The sequence below is a fragment of the Lontra canadensis genome, unplaced genomic scaffold, assembly GCF_010015895.1.
Source record: "Lontra canadensis isolate GAN:19392208 unplaced genomic scaffold, GSC_riverotter_1.0 scaffold66, whole genome shotgun sequence".
Classification (NCBI taxonomy): domain Eukaryota; kingdom Metazoa; phylum Chordata; class Mammalia; order Carnivora; family Mustelidae; genus Lontra; species Lontra canadensis.
The window spans coordinates 2,720,782-2,736,286 of record NW_022631060.1 but is presented as its reverse complement, the minus strand read 5'-3'; the positions used below and the strand labels follow the sequence as shown (position 1 = coordinate 2,736,286).

At 40.6% G+C, this 15,505-nt stretch overlaps 1 protein-coding gene across 1 annotated transcript; it reads right to left on the bottom strand.

Moving 5' to 3' along the window:
* Positions 1–1,196: 1,196 nt before the first annotated feature.
* On the bottom strand, positions 1,197–6,414 carry LOC116880200 (secretoglobin family 1D member 2-like). The gene is made up of 4 exons (XM_032879064.1): positions 6,320–6,414; positions 5,197–5,207; positions 2,463–2,638; positions 1,197–1,317 (listed from the first exon to the last, which is right to left on the bottom strand). Exons 1-4 carry the CDS (start codon positions 6,376–6,378, stop codon positions 1,291–1,293), a joined length of 273 nt encoding a protein of 90 aa, XP_032734955.1. The 5' UTR covers positions 6,379–6,414; the 3' UTR covers positions 1,197–1,290.
* Between the last annotated feature and the right edge of the window lie 9,091 nt (positions 6,415–15,505).

The window sequence follows — 15,505 nt, the reverse complement described above, 5'->3', positions numbered from 1 at the left end:
TTTCTGAGGTGTTAAAAATGCACATTTATTATAAAGGCATTGCTAGCTAATAATTGATAGTAATAGATAGCTGGATCATGACCTGAGCTGAAGGCAGATGCTTAACTCTCTGAGCCACCCATGCACCCCATCACTCCATATATTTTATATGAAAGAGACAGAGGGGGATTGGCAGGCACAGAAGAGAAAAGGCAGTGTGACTTCATAGAGCAGAGATCAGAGTGATGGGACACAAGACAAAGAATGATGGTTTCCACCCATCAGAGCTGGAAGCAGCCATCAGTAGATTTTCACCTCAACCTTCCAGAGGGTACGTGGCCCTCCTGATGCAATGATTTCTGCAACATGTTATAGATTTGGGACTCTGTCATCCAAATATTGAGAAAATAATTTGTGTTAATCACCACATGTGTGGTAGTGTTTTGCAGTGGCCAGTGGAAACTAATCTAAATTGTCTGCATCAGGTGCTTCATGGGTTGGGGCATTAGTGAGAAAGAGTGGCTCATGGAAGGTAGAACAGGTGCAGGCAGGCAATGCGTACAGTTTTCTACATTTCTTCTGAAGTAACTGTGGAGTCTTGAAGGGAGTCGTGCAGATGACAGCTGGATGGGGTTTCTGGAACTCAAGGGAGAATGTGAGGGAAAAAGCATTAACCTGAGGTGTTGAGTGGTCTAGATGTTGATGAGCAATGTGCATGTGCAGAGTCAAAAGTTTAACTGAAGGTCAAGTCTGGAAAGTCACTGAAAATTGAGAAGTAGATGGAAAACAAATTATACCAAAGAATTCATAGGATTGAACCCAGAGTGATGGTGTGAGAACTGAGCAGTTTGGTTGTGGTTGTGCTAAGGACACAATATTAATGATGCTGGTGATTGGGAACCACATGGCTAGCCAGACAATTAGGCTATGGATATATTTCATATGAAAGCATTGCAGGAACATTTTAATTCTGCATTACCCTAAAACTTATTTTTGCCTGTGGCCATGTGAATAGGAAGTCTATAATCTGATGTAGGATGATTCCTGAGCAAATATTTCCTTTTGCGGTCCCTGCTTCCCAGGCTGCCATGGGTAACTGGATACTTAGTCTCTGAAATTTGCTACTGACAACACCCAAAGGCCACTTCATGACAATGACCACCCCAACTCAAGACCAGAGACTGTGGGATAATAACAAGACATGTAGAGTAGTGCAGAGAAAGTGACTTATTGGATCAAGATGTTGAAACCTTTACATTTTCCAGAAGAATAGGTCATCATTACAGGACAGTTACTAGTACATAAGGTTCATTATTTACAGTTCTCCATGGCTTTTGCCTGAAAGAAAGAGAGAGAAAATCAGCCATACTGCTCCTCAGGATGAAACCTTAACACAGACTGTCACTCAGAAGTTGTTTGGTTTTCAACCAAAAAAGGGCAAGTAGAATGGGCAGAAGGCAGGAAACCAGGGAGGATGATAAACTAAATACATCTGACACAATTTCAACAATGATGTAAGTAAGGAAGATTTTATTTCCATAGTCTGGCAAATAAAGCCTGAGTTGACCCAAGAGTAAGACTCAGGTTTCTAATGGAAGGAGGAGTGGCCCAGAATTTTTTCTCTCTCTGCTGTCCTAGGGCAGAGGACTTTAATTTTTCACTGCAGTGGGGATATGGGGGTGAGAGACGGGAAGAGGGGTACAAGGGGACTTCAGGAATCTGCTTTCAGGGAAGTCCTAGGTTCAGGGTGTGGAAAATCAACCTGATGGCACATGTCTTCTCTCCACTGAAAACCCAGCCTCTGTGGGCCTTTGTGACTAAAACTCATGACCTAGATCCAGCAGTGGATGGCCTAAGAGACACTTTCAAGTGTCTTATTTCTTGAGAAAGATATAATCTAAGTGTTCCGCCTCTACCCTTGGCTTCAGGAGACAGAAGAAAGAGGGTCTCTGGACACTGATGTGATAAGGGAGAGAGTTGTAGGCAAGGAGTGATGAAGTGGGCTGAGGTATGAGGGCTAGGTCTTGGCTCTACAGAAGCTGGCAAAGTGCCCATCTAGCTGCCCACCATGCTGACAGAGGGCCGGATTCTCTCCTTTCCAGCTGTCTCTCCATTCAAAACTCCCAACACCCCCATGGGATTCTGCTGTGATTGTGTCCACTTGGAGGGGGGATCTTGCTCACAGAAAAGCTCCCAGGCAATGACACAGCCAGGCTTTGGTCCTTCAACATTACTGTGTGTGTCCCCAGGTGTCTTATTCCTCAGTACTCTATGGGGAACCTGTGCCCGGGAGGTGAGCTGAGAAGGAGGAACATGCCCAGATCCTCTGTGTAGTCTTTGTATATCTTCCCAGGTGTAATGTCATCTACACTGTGACCAGGTAGGTGCCTCTACCACCTGTGCCCCTGACAGAGCTGCAGCCTTACTGCCTTACAGGCTGCACAGCTAGTGATGACTTTAGGCCCAAAGAAAACTGAAATTACCAATGTGCTTGAAATTAGCATCTTGTTCTTAAGGGACATCTGATCTGTGCAGGCCTTCACTGTCATCTTGGCCTCAATGATTTCTTGAGGTGGGTCACATAGCATCTGAAGTGTAGCTTTGTAGGCAGGCATGCCTAGAAAGAGGAAGCCTTCCACTTCAGTTACCAAAGCTGGACCGACAATCAATGTAAGGAAAATCACGTTTTCTCCCCGGCTCCCTGAAGTCAGATCTAGACAAGAACCCCAGAGGGCTTACGATTTCCTCTCACAATAATGCCAATGACAATGCCTGACCTTGGAAGCTGTGACTCCCTTATGTTGGAGAGCAAGCAGCAGAGCCAGTACTAGAATATAGGCTTACTCACCCCTGGTTCAGTTTTTTAAAAAAAGATTTTATTTATTTAACAGAGAGAGAGCATAAGTAGGGGGAGCAGCAGGCAGAGGGAGAAGCAGGCTCCCCGCTGAGCAGGAAGCCCAATGTGGGACTCAATCCCAGGACCCTGGGATCACGACCTGAGTGGAAAGCAGATGCTTAAGGACTGAGCCACCCAGGCATTCCCTTAGTTCAGTTTTTATCTTTTTAAAGCACATCGCTTCCTTTCTAAGTCTCTCTTCATGCTGAAATTATCTTTCTTTCTCTCTTTTTAAAAATTCATTTATTTCTTTTCAGCATAACAGAATTCATTGTTTATGCACGACACCCAGTACTCCATGCAATCCGTGCCCTCCTTAATACCCACCACCTGGCTCCCCCAACCTCCCACCCCCTGCCCCTTCAAAACCCTCAGGTTGTTTTTCAGAGTCCATTGTCTCTCATGGTTCACCTCCCCTTCCAATTTCCCTCAACTCCCTTCTCCTCTCCATCTCCCCATGCCCTCCATGTTATTTGTTATGCTCCACAAATAAGTGAAACCATATGATAATTGACTCTCTCTGCTTATTTCACTCAGCATAATCTTTTCCAGTCCCGTCCATGTTGCTACAAAAGTTGGGTATTCATCCTTTCTGATGGAGGCATAATACTCCATAGTGCATATGGACCACATCTTCCTTATCCATTCGTCTGTTGAAGGGCATCTTGGTTCTTTCCACAGTTTGGCGACCGTGGCCATTGCTGCTATGAACATAGGGGTACAGATGGCCCTTCTTTTCACTACATCTGTATCTTTGGGGTAAATACCCAGTAGTGCAATTGCAGGGTCATAGGGAAGCTGTATTTTTAATTTCTTGAGGAATCTCCACACTGTTCTCCAAAGTGGCTGCACCAACTTGCATTCCCACCAACAGTGTAAGAGGGTTCTCCTTTCTCCACATCCTCTCCAACACTTGTTGTTTACTGTCTTGCTAATTTTGGCCATTCTGACTGGTGTAAGGTAGTATCTCAATGTGGTTTTGATTTGAATCTCCCTGATGGCTAGTGATGATTAACATTTTTTTCATGTGAAACTGTCTTTCTTTTTATTTAAAACAATTGTGTGCTTGAATGGAATGACACCTTTTTTTTTTTTTTTTTTGTCTTGGATATTGGGGGAGAAGAGATTTACTAATCAATATTTAAGTGAATGGTAGAGTTAGACCATTCCAGGGAGCTTGAAGGGGTGGGTTAATCTGGAAAAGAGGTTACCCTATTTATTTATTTACTTACTTATTTATATTAGTCACCATACAGTACATCATTAGTTTTTGATGTAGTGTTCCAAGATTCACTGTTTACATATAATACCCAGTGCTCCATGAAATACATGCCCTCCTTAATACCCATCACTGGGCCAACCCATCCCCCCACACCCTTCCCCTCTAAAACCCTTTGTTTGTTTCTTGGAGTTCACAGTCTCTCATGGTTCATCTCCCCCTCTAATTCCCCACTTCATTTTTCCCTTCCTTCTCCTAATGTCCTCCATGCTATTCTTTATGCTCCATGAGTGAGACGATATAATAATTGACTTTCTCTGCTTGACTTATTTCACTCAGCATAATAATTTTTTAAAAGATAAATAATTTTAAAAAGATAAATAAAAAATGAAAATATTTCTTTGAAAAAAAAGAGAGAGAAGAAGAGAGAGAGAAAGAACAGGCATGGGGAGTGGCAAGCAGAAGGAAAGGAAAAAACAGCCTCCCTTAACCACCTGAGCCGCTCAGGGCCCCCAAGTTCACAGTATATGTAGGAAGATGCTAGTTTGAAACTAAAGAATAAGATTGTTTCACTGGATGCAGATATGGTTAAAAAGCTATACATACTCATACAAACACAACTCCCTCAAACACAAAAAACATAGAGACACAACTCATCCCAAACACAACTAATCAGTTTGAACACATGTGAAAGATTATCCACAAAGTTATGACTGGCTCTTTTCTTCCAACAGTGATGTGCAGAACATCTTAGAGGGGGTGAGAGGCAGGACTGGGGCTCTTTCCTGACCCCACTGTAACTGTGTGGAAATCTGAAGTGTCTTTTTCTCTTAGTGTGTATTCTCTATCCTTCCAAGTCTTTGTAACCACTGTAGTCAAGTAGGCTACAACCCTACCAGGCTCTGATTGGACCCCTGAACAGATGTCAAACTATGCAAAGGATTTGAGAGGTTTAAGTGAGAGGCAACAGAGGGAAAGAGGAGGACTTGAGAGAGTGAGATGAAATAGAAAGACTGAAGAAGGCTTGGGTCAGTATCAAGGGTAAGAAGCCATGCAAAAATATTGTGGAATGGTTGGCCATAATTAATCTAGATAAATAGAAATCTCACCCCTCTGAGTGTACTTGTTCTATTACAAAATACTGGTAACACTCCTGGAAAATGAGAAAACTGGTAGATATAGTGAGATCTACTCACTAGTAGATTTAGTGAGTGAGTGCTGCTTATTTCCAGAACCCCCTTGAAGATTATTATCAGAGATTAAGAGAACACTGGTACTTCTGGAAGTGAGAACTCTTTCTAAACCCTTCCAACTGTATCCTTTTATGAGTCTGAATCCATGAGTGAAAAAGCTGTGGACTCCACTCCCACCTGAAAAACTCTGGGGAGAAGAATGTGAACTACCAGTTATCAGTTTGGCAGCCAAAGCTAGACGCTTGACACAGTTAATCTCAGTCCATTGCTATAGCTACTCTTGTGGTATCTGTCGAACCCAATGATGAAAAAGGACTTGGAGGGGCGCCTGGGTGGCTCAGTGGGTTAAAACCTCTGCCTTCGGCTCAGGTCGTGATCTCAGGGTCCTGGGATCGAGCCCCGCATCAAGCTCTCTCCTCAGTGGGCAGCCTGCTTCCTCCCTCTCTCTCTGCCTGCTTCTCTGCCTACTTGTGATCTCTGTCAAATAAATAAATAAAATCTTTTTTTTTAAGATTTTATTTATTTATTTGACAGAGAGAGATCACAAGTAGGCAGAGAGGCAGGCAGAGAGAGAGAGGAAGGGAAGCAGGCTCCCCGCTGAGCAGAGAGCCCGATGCGGGGCTCGATCCCAGGACCCTGAGACCACGACCTGAGCCGAAGGCAGAGTCTTAACCCACTGAGCCACCCAGGTGCCCCTAAATAAATAAAATCTTAAAAAAAAAAAGGGACTTGGAGAGATAAAGCATTTTGTTGAAGATAGGTTCTGGTAAGTGGCAGAACCATGATTCAAACCTAAATCCATGTCCTCTTGCTTCTGAATCACAGATCACAGATAAGGAGAGAGGTTTCAGTGAAAAACTTAAAATTTGTCTGTAATAATTTTTAAAACTTCCAGGGTGTTGGGTACTGAGAAAAAGAGCATGGGTTTTGGAGGTGGGGTGGGGGAGTAAAAAACAGGAAAGCCACTTTGGTTCACCTAGTTCAGAGAAGGGTACTCACTAGGGCTGGTGCCTGTCTGATGAGAAATGATACTCATCCATGGAGCAGCAAAGAGCCAGAGTGACCAGCAGAACACTCAGGAACAGCCTCATGGTTTGTTTTGCTTTGAGTTTTCAGCTTTAGTGAAAAGAAACTAGAAGCTGAAACAGGATCCCAGAGAGCTCAGGAGAATTTATACATAGAGAGCCTCCCTGGTGTTGCCCAAATAAACATGTGGTTGGGCCACCGTTCTGGCTTCCAGCCCTCCATTCCTCTCTCAGGTCTCATGCCATCTATTGAAGTCACAGACCCCAGAGTCATGATCAGAGTTCCTGTTTGTGGGCATTGCTGGCAGCATGCACCTCTCCTTTGTAGTAAACACTGAGATTGTAATTTTACAAATGTATGGCCAATTAATTGATGCACACCCACCCTGGATGTTAGCTCCTGAACTGCAGTGGTAACCTCTGGTTTTGCTCATCTTTACTTAACATATGGTTGGCACACAGGAGAGGAAAAGCAAATATTCTTGGAATAAATGAATAAGTATGAATCAACAAACTACTAAAGTTGGCTGGGATGTATCTTCAGTATGAAATGATGCCTGCCATGCCAAATTTCCCTCTGGGCAGGTGAGGGAGAAAGGTTATTACCTTGGTGACCCCAGTGGGAGTAGTGAGTGGTTTTCTGTAACCCAGGTGAAGACAATGCCAAGAGGAAGTCTACCTCATTAGTAATTTCTTATTCTAAGCTAACATTTAAAAAAATCAAAAGAAATTTGAAATCAAATCAGGCTTTACGTGGAGAAAAAGAAGCTCCTTCTTAGTTTTACTTGTCACCTGGAAGGGTCACACATTGGAGTCCCAGGATCCAGGCAATAGAGCTCCCCACAGGGGCTCTTCCTCTACCTCTCCCCAATTATAAGCAGTGTGCTTTATGGAAGCACAGAGAAGGTGTGGAAAATTCTTATTAAAGGCACTGGAATATCTGGTTATTCAGAGGAGCATATGGGAGGGCCATTCAAGAGTATATAGAATTCTTCCTGGAAGAAATGGCTGGGGGAGTGGAGAGAACAGCATGAGGGGAGATGAGAAGACATAAACCATGTTCCTGAGGGAATATCAGGTACTTAGGTTACCCCAAAACATATAGTACACACAACAATGCATGGTGGCAGTGGAAAGGCTTTGTGGCTGGAGAGACGGGATGGGTCAAATCAAGGAGAGTTTCCATTGTACTCTGTGGGGGCAGAATGGTGATGGGGTGAGACACATCTAAGTTTATTGGCATTAGCGCTTTCATTCTGAGCTTCAGATCACATGTCAAAACCACATGGGCTTTTTACACCCATTATGATAACTACTGTAAAAAAAGAATGAAAGAAGGAATAAGTGTTGGCAGGGATGTGAAGGAACAAGATCCCTTGTACATTTTAGTGGGAAGGTAAAATGGTGTAGCCTCTGAGAATAAGTGCCTGGAGGTCCTTTCAAAAATTAAAAGGAAAGTTAATATGATCAGTGGAAATGACCTTTCAGTACCTGTACAAAAGAATTGAAAGCAGAGTCCCAAACATATTTGCGTACTCATGTTTACAGCAGCATTATTCACAATAACCAAGAGGTGGAAAGAACCCAGTGTTTATGGGGTACATACATAAAATATAGGATTAGTCACATTCAGATGTATAAAACAAGGAAAGCCTGTCACATGTAACAACATGGGTGAACCTTAAAGCCAGTACACTAAGGGACAGAAACCAGTAAAAGGAGAAAATACTGATGATTCGACAAATATGAGGTTCCTAGAGTAGTCAATTTCATAGAAATAGAGAGTAAATGGTGGTTGCCAGGGGTTGAGAAGTAAAATATCATGTTCAATAAAAATTGAGTCATCTGCAATAACAGTGGGCTGATGATATCTGGAAACATACCACTGTAGTCCTCCCTACAGGTTCTTTGGGTTGCAACCCTCCAGTAGCCAATAATAATAATGGTAATAAAATTAATAGCACTTATTTTTGCTTGCTAGCTATGACCAGAGAATGTGGAAACCTAATTTATCATCTTCAGTCATTGCTACAAATCTCCAAGGCATTAGGTTTCCTATCTAAAGATTTTTGTTTATTTATTTGACAGAGATCACAAGTAGGCAGAGAGGAAGGCAGAGAGAGAGAGAGAGAGAGAGAGAGAGAGGAGGAAGCAGGCTCCCTGCTGAGCAGAGAGCCTGATGTGGGGCTCGATCCCAGGACCCTGGGACCATGACCAGAGCTTAAGGCAGAGGATTTAACCCACTGAGCCTCCCAGGCGCCCCTAGGTTTCCTATTTAACAGTTGAGCCAACTAACCTGCAGAAAGTAAAAAACATCCTCGATCTTGTTCAGTTTGGAAGCCAGTAGGTTTAGCTCAGACATGATGATATGTGAATTAAAAAGTAACAAAGTGATGCTCTCAGGGAAGGCTGGAGGTGATGATGACCTGTCAGATGAAACAGAGGTATGTGACAGTGAGGTTCTCTGCTTGGATCTCAGTTTCTGACTCAGTTGCATTCTTCTGAGTGATGATCCTCAAGGTACTTTCTTCATTTCTCTCTCCAGTTCTCTTCTTTTTTACTTAAAAAATAAAAAGATAAATTGCTGTCGACAGCAAATGCTCTCGGGGATGTGGAGCAACAGGAGCTCTCATTCACTGTGGGATGCAGATTGGCACAGCTGCTTTGGAAAAAGGTTAGCAGTTTCTTATAAAAATAAACATTGTTACCAATGATCTAGCAATTGCATTTCTTGGTATTTATGCTAAGAACTGAAGACAAGTCTACATGGAATCTGCATGTGTTGTTCATGGCACTTTCATTAATAGTTGCCTAAATTCAGATGCAATCAAGATTTTCTTCTGTAGGTCAATGGATAAAGAAACTGTGGTACCTTCAGACAATGGAATATAGTTCTAACGTTCTTTGGAATTGATCTCTTTTTTATTTTCTGTTTTATTTTATTAACATATAATGTATTATTTGCTTCAGGGGTACAGGTCTGTGAATCATCAGTCTTACACAATGCACAGCACTCACCATAGCACATACCCTCCCCAATGTCCATAACCCAGCCGCCCTATCCCTCCCCACAACCACCCAGCAACCCTCAGTTTGGTTTCCTGAGATTAAGAGTCTCTTATGGTCTGTCTACCTCCCTGGTCCCACCTTGTTTCATTTTATTCCCTCCTTTCCCCTCACGACCTCCTGCCCTGCCTCTCAAATTCCTCATATCAGAGAGATCACATGATAATTGTCTTTCTCTGATTGACTTATTTCGCTTAGCATAATGCCTTCTAGTTCTATCCACATCGTTGCAAATGGCAAGATTTGAGGTTTTTTATGGCTGCATAGTATTCCATTGTAAATATATACTACATCTTCTTTATCTCTTCATCTGTTGATGGACATCTAGGTTCTTTTCATAGTTCAGCTATTGTGGACATTGCTGCTATAAGCATTCAGGTGCACGTGCCCCTTCAGATCACCACACTTGTATCTTTAGGGTAAATACCCAGTAGTGCGATTGCTGGCTCATAAGGTAGATCTATTTTTAACTTTTTGAGGAACCTCCATACTGTTTTCCAGAGTGGCTGCACCAGCTTGCATTCCCACCAACAGTGTAGGAGGGTTCCCTTTTCTCTACATCCTCACCAACATCTGTCATTTCCTATTGTTAATTTTAGCCATTCTGACTCATGTGAGGTAGTATCTCACTGTGGTTTTGATTTGTATTTCCCTGATGACTAGTGATGTGGAGCATTTTTTCATGTATCTGCTGGCCATTTGGATGTCTTCTTTGCAGAAGTGTCTGTTCATGTCTTCTGCCCATTTCTTGATTGGATTATTTGTTCTTTGGGTGTTGAGTTTGATAAGTTCTTTATAGATTTTGGATACTAGCCCTTTATCTGATATGTCATTTGCAAATATCTTCTCCCATTCTGTCAGTTGTCTTTTGGTTTTGTTGATAAGGGTATCATATGGTTCTTGTTTTTTCTTTTATTAATGTATTGTATCACATTGATTGATTTGTGGATGTTGAACCAAACTTGCAGCCCAGGAATAAATCCCACTTGGTCATGATGAATAATACTTTTAATGTTATGTTGGACCCTATTGACTAGTATTTTGGTGAGAATTTTTGCATCCATGTTCATCAAGGATATTGGTCTGTAATTCTCTTTTTTGATGGTGTCTTTGTCTGGTTTTGGGATCAAGGTAATGCTGGCCTCATAAGATGAGTTTGGAAGTTTTCCTTCCATTTCTATTTTTTGGAACAGTTTCAGGAGAATTGGTATTAATTCTTTAAATGTTTGGTAGAATTCCCCTAGGAAGCTGTCTGGCCCTGGGCTCTTGTTTGTTGGGAGATTTTTGATGACTGCTTCAATCTCCTTACTGGTTATGGGTCTGTTCAAGTTTTCTATTTCTTTCTGGTTCAGTTGTGGTAGTTTATATGTCTCTAGGAATTCATCCATTTTTTCCAGATTGTCAAATTTGCTAGTGTATAGTTGCTCATAATATGTTCTTATAATTGTTTGTATTTCTTTAGTGTTGGTTGTGATCTCTCCTCTTTCATTCATGATTTTATTAATTTGGGCCCTTTCTCTTTTGTTTTTGATAAGTCTGGCCAGGGGTTTATCAATCTTATTCTTTCAAAGAACCAGCTCCTGGTTTCATTGATTTGTTCTACTGTTCTTTTGGTTTCTATTTCATTGATTTCTACTCAGATCTTTATTATTTCTCTTCTCCTGCTGGGTTTAGGCTTTCTTTGCTGTTCTTTCTCCAGTTCCTTTAGGTGTAGGGCTAGGTTGTGTACTTGAGATCTTTCTCGTTTCTTGAGAAAGGCTTGTATCACTATATACTTTCCTCTCAGGATCGCCTTTGCTGAGTCCCAAAGATTTTGAACAGTTATGTTTTCATTTTCATTTGTTTCCATGAATTCTTTTAATTTTTTAATTTCCTGGTTGACCCATTCATTCTTTAGTAGGATTCTCTTTAGCCTTCATGTATTTGAGTTCTTTCCAATTTTCCTCTTGTGGTTGAATTTTAGCTTCAAAGCATTGTGGTCTGAAAATATGCAGGGAATGATCCCAATATTTTGGTACTGGTTGCAACCTGGTTTGTGACCCAGGATGTGATCTGTTCTGGAGAATGTCCCATGTGCACTAGAGAAAAATGTGTATTCTGTTGCTTTGGGATGGAATGTTCTGAACATATCTATGATTTCATGTCCATCTGGTCCAGTGTGTCATTTAAGGCCTTTATTTTCTTGTTGTTCTTTTGCTTAGACAATCTGTCCATTTAAGTGAGGATGGTGTTAAAATCCCCTACTATTATTGTATTATTGTCGATGTGTTTCTTTGACTTTGTTATTGATTGGTTTATATAATTGGCTGCTCCCATGTTAGGGGCATAGATTTTTACAATTGTTAGATCTTCTTGTTGGACAGACTCTTTAAGGATGATACAGTGTCCTTCTTCATCTCTTATTATAGTCTTTGGCTCAAAATCTTATTTATCTGATATAATGATTGCCACCCCAGCTTTATTTTGATGTCTATTAACATGGTAAATTGTTTTCCACCCCCTCACTTTAAATCTGGAGGTCTAAAATTAGTTTCTTGCAGACAGCATATCAATGGGTCTTGTTTTTTTTTTTTTTTTTTTTTTTTTTTTATCCTTTCTGGTACCCTGTGACTTTTGATTGGGGGCATTTAGCCCATTTACGTTCAGGGTAACTATTGAGAGATATGAATTTAGTGCCATTGTATTGCCTGTAAGGTGACTGTTACTATATATCACCTCTTCCCCTTTCTGGTCTGTTACTTTTAGGCTCTTTTTTTGCTTAAAGGACCCCTTTCAATATTTCTTGTAGGGCTGGTTTGGTGTTTGCGAATTATTTTAGTTTTTGTTTGTCCTGGAAGCTTTCTATCTCTCCTTCTATTTTCAATGACAACCTAGCTGGATATAATATTCTTGGCTGCATATTTTTCTCATTTAGTACTCTGAATATATCATGGTAGTCCTTTCTGGCCTTCCAGGTCTCTGTGGATAGTTCTGGTGCCAAACTAATATTTCTACTGTTGTATGTTATAACCCTCTTGTCCTGAGCTGCTTTCAGGATTTTCTCTGTCAGTGAGACTTGTAAATTTTACTATTAGATGACAGGGTGTTGACCTATTTTTATTGATTTTGAGGGGGGTTCTCTGTTCCTCCTGGATTTTGATGCTTGTTCCCTTCACCAAATTAGGGAAATTCTCTGCTATAATTTTCTCCAATATACCTTCTGCCCCTCTCTCTCTTTCTTCTTCTTCTGGGATCCCAATTATTCTAATATTGTTTCATCTTATGGTAACACTTATCTCTCAAATTCTCCCTTCATGGTCCAGTAGTTGTTTATCCCTCTTTTTCTCAGCTTCTTTACTCTCCATCATTTGGTCTTCTATGTCACTAATTCTCTCTTCTGCCTCATTTATCCTGGAAGTAAGAGCCTCCATTTTTTATTGCACCTCATTAATAACTTTTTTAAAATTTTATTTTATTTTTTCAGTGTTCCAAGATTCATCATTTATTCATTATTCATCATTTATGCATAATCTCCTCCAGTCCCTTCCATATTGATATAAAAGTTGGGTATTCAGCCTTCCTGATGGAGGCATAATATTCCATTCTATATATAGACCACATCTTCTTTATCTATTTATCTGTTGAAGGGCATCTTGGCTCTTTCCACAATTTGGTGATTGTGACCATTGCTGCTATGAAAATTGGGGTACAGATGGCCCTTTTTTCACTACATCTGTATCTTTGGGATAAATACCTGGTAATGTTATTGCAGGGTCATAGGATAGCTCTATTTTTAATTTTTTTAAAAAAATTTATTTATTTTTTAAAATTTATTCTCAGTGTTCCAGAATTCATTGTTCATGCACCACACCCAGAGATTATGCTGAGTGAAATAAGTCAAGCAGAGAGAGTCAATTATCATATGGTTTCACTTACTTGTGGAGCATAAGGAATAACACAGAGGATATTGGGAGAAGGGGAGGAGAAGTGAGTTGGGGGAAATTGGAGGGGGAGATGAACCATAAGACACTGTGGACTCTGAGAAACAAACTGAGGGTTTTGTAGGGGAGGAGAGTGGGAGTTTGGGTGAGCGTGGTGGTGGGTATTATGGAGAGCACATATTGCATAGAGCAGTGGGTGTGGTGCATAAACAATGAATTCTATTTTTAATTTCTTAAGGAATCTCCATTAATAGCTTTTAAAATTTCAACTTGGTTAGATTTTAGTTCTTTTATTTCTCCAGAAAGTGATTTTATTTCTCCAGAAAGGGATTCTCTAGTATCTTCCATGCTTTTTTTGAGCCAAGCTAGCACCCTGATAATCATCATTCTGAAGTCTAGTCCTGACATCTTCCTAATGTCTGTATTGATTTGGTCCCTAGCCATTGGAACTGCCTTTTGTTCTTTTTTTTTTTTTTGAGGTGAGTTTTTCCACCTTATCATTTTATCCAGATAAGAATAAGAAAACAAAATACTAAAATGGTAGCAGCGACCCCAGAAAAATACACACTAACCAAATTGGAAGAGACCCAAAACTGGGGAGAGAAGAAAGGAGAAAAAAAAAATCTATATTTATATCATCTATATCTATATCATCTACCTATATCTATCTATCTATATATCTATCTATATCTATATCATCTATATTAGACTGGTGAATAGAACAGGGCCACACACTTGATTTTGGGTGTAATTTGATCTATTAGAAGAAACTGCCTCCCAAAATTTTAAAAGAAAGAAAAACTGATATATATATACAAAAATAAGGGTAAACATGATGAAGAGATGGAATATAACTGTAAAGTTGAAAATTAAAAAAGATTCTAGGGGTGCCTGTGTGGCTTAGTGGGTTAAAGCCTCTGCTTTCAGCTCAGGTCATGATCCCAGGGTCCTGGGGTTGAGCCTCACATTGGTCTCTCTGCTCTATGGGGAGCCCGCTTTCTCCTCTCTCTCTGCCTGCTTGTGATCTCTCTCTGTCAAATAAATAAATAAAATCTAAAAAAAAAAAAGATTCGAAAAAAGGAATTAATAAGATAAGAAGGTTAAAAAAAAAAAAAGGAAAGAATGTGCTCAGGTTGGAGATTAGAACAAAGCCATGGACTAGATTAGGGTATATTTTGATCTGTTAAAAGAAAATGTATCCCAAAATTTTAAAGAAAGAAAAATTTGTATGTAAACCAAAAATAAGGTTAGATACAATGAAGGGATAGAATATAACTATAACAATGAAAATATAAAAAGATTTTTAAAAAGGTATTGATAAGATAATATAGTTTAAAAATGTTAAAATAGGAAAGAGGAAAGTTAAAAAAATTAAAAAAAAATTTAACTTTGAAAGACTAAAGAATCGTGGGAAAAGAGCCATGAATTCTATGTGTTGCATTCCCCTAGCTCTGGAGTTCCTTAGTTCTCATTGATTGGTGAACTTGGTCTTGGCTGGGTGTTCTTGCTAGTCTTCTGGGGGAGGGGCCTGTTGCAGTGATTCTCAAATGTCTTTGCCTGAGGCAGAATTGCACTACCCTTACTAGGGGCCAGTCTAAATAATCTGCTTAGTTTTGCTCTCAGCAGCTTTTGTTCCCTGAACGCTTTCTGTACAGCTTCAGAGGATGGGAATGAAGATGGTGGCTTCCCAATCTCTGGCCCCATAGGGGCTGAGAGCTTGGGGTGCCACTCCTCAGTGCACCCTCTCAGAGAAAAGCAGTCAATCATCCTTTCTCCCTGGTCTCAGGTTGCACTCTGTGTTTGTCCAGCCTGTGGCTGAGCATTTCTATCTCTGGTGCATAGTTCTGTTTGGAGTTTCCAAACCTAGCAGATGCCTGCAGTGTTCTCCTGTGCTGCTCCTCCTGGAAGAAGAAGGAGGGGGTCTCCTGGATCTGCTACTTGTTGGGTCCCTATGATGCCAGATACCTTTCATTATCTATCTGTCAAAACCCATCAAATGTACGACCTGAGTGAAATCTAATATAAAGTACTGACCCTGAGTGATAAGGTTGTGTCAGGATAGTACATTTTGAGAAATGTACCATAAACTATGGCATGTTGATAGTGTGGGAGGCTGTGCACGTGTGGAGGTGAGGGGCAAATTGTGACTCAGTATATTCTGCTTGATTTTTCTGTGAACTGGACACTTCTCTAAAACAATAAAGGCT

Bases quoted from the DNA above. Each gene is read 5' to 3' on its own strand.
- LOC116880200 (XM_032879064.1), bottom strand. From the start codon at position 6,378: ATGAGGCTGTTCCTGAGTGTTCTGCTGGTCACTCTGGCTCTTTGCTGC. The intron at 1,318-2,462 runs GTAATTTCAGTT...TCTTTCTTTCAG, and splicing joins TGCTAATTTCAAGCACATTG to GCAAAAGCCATGGAGAACTG.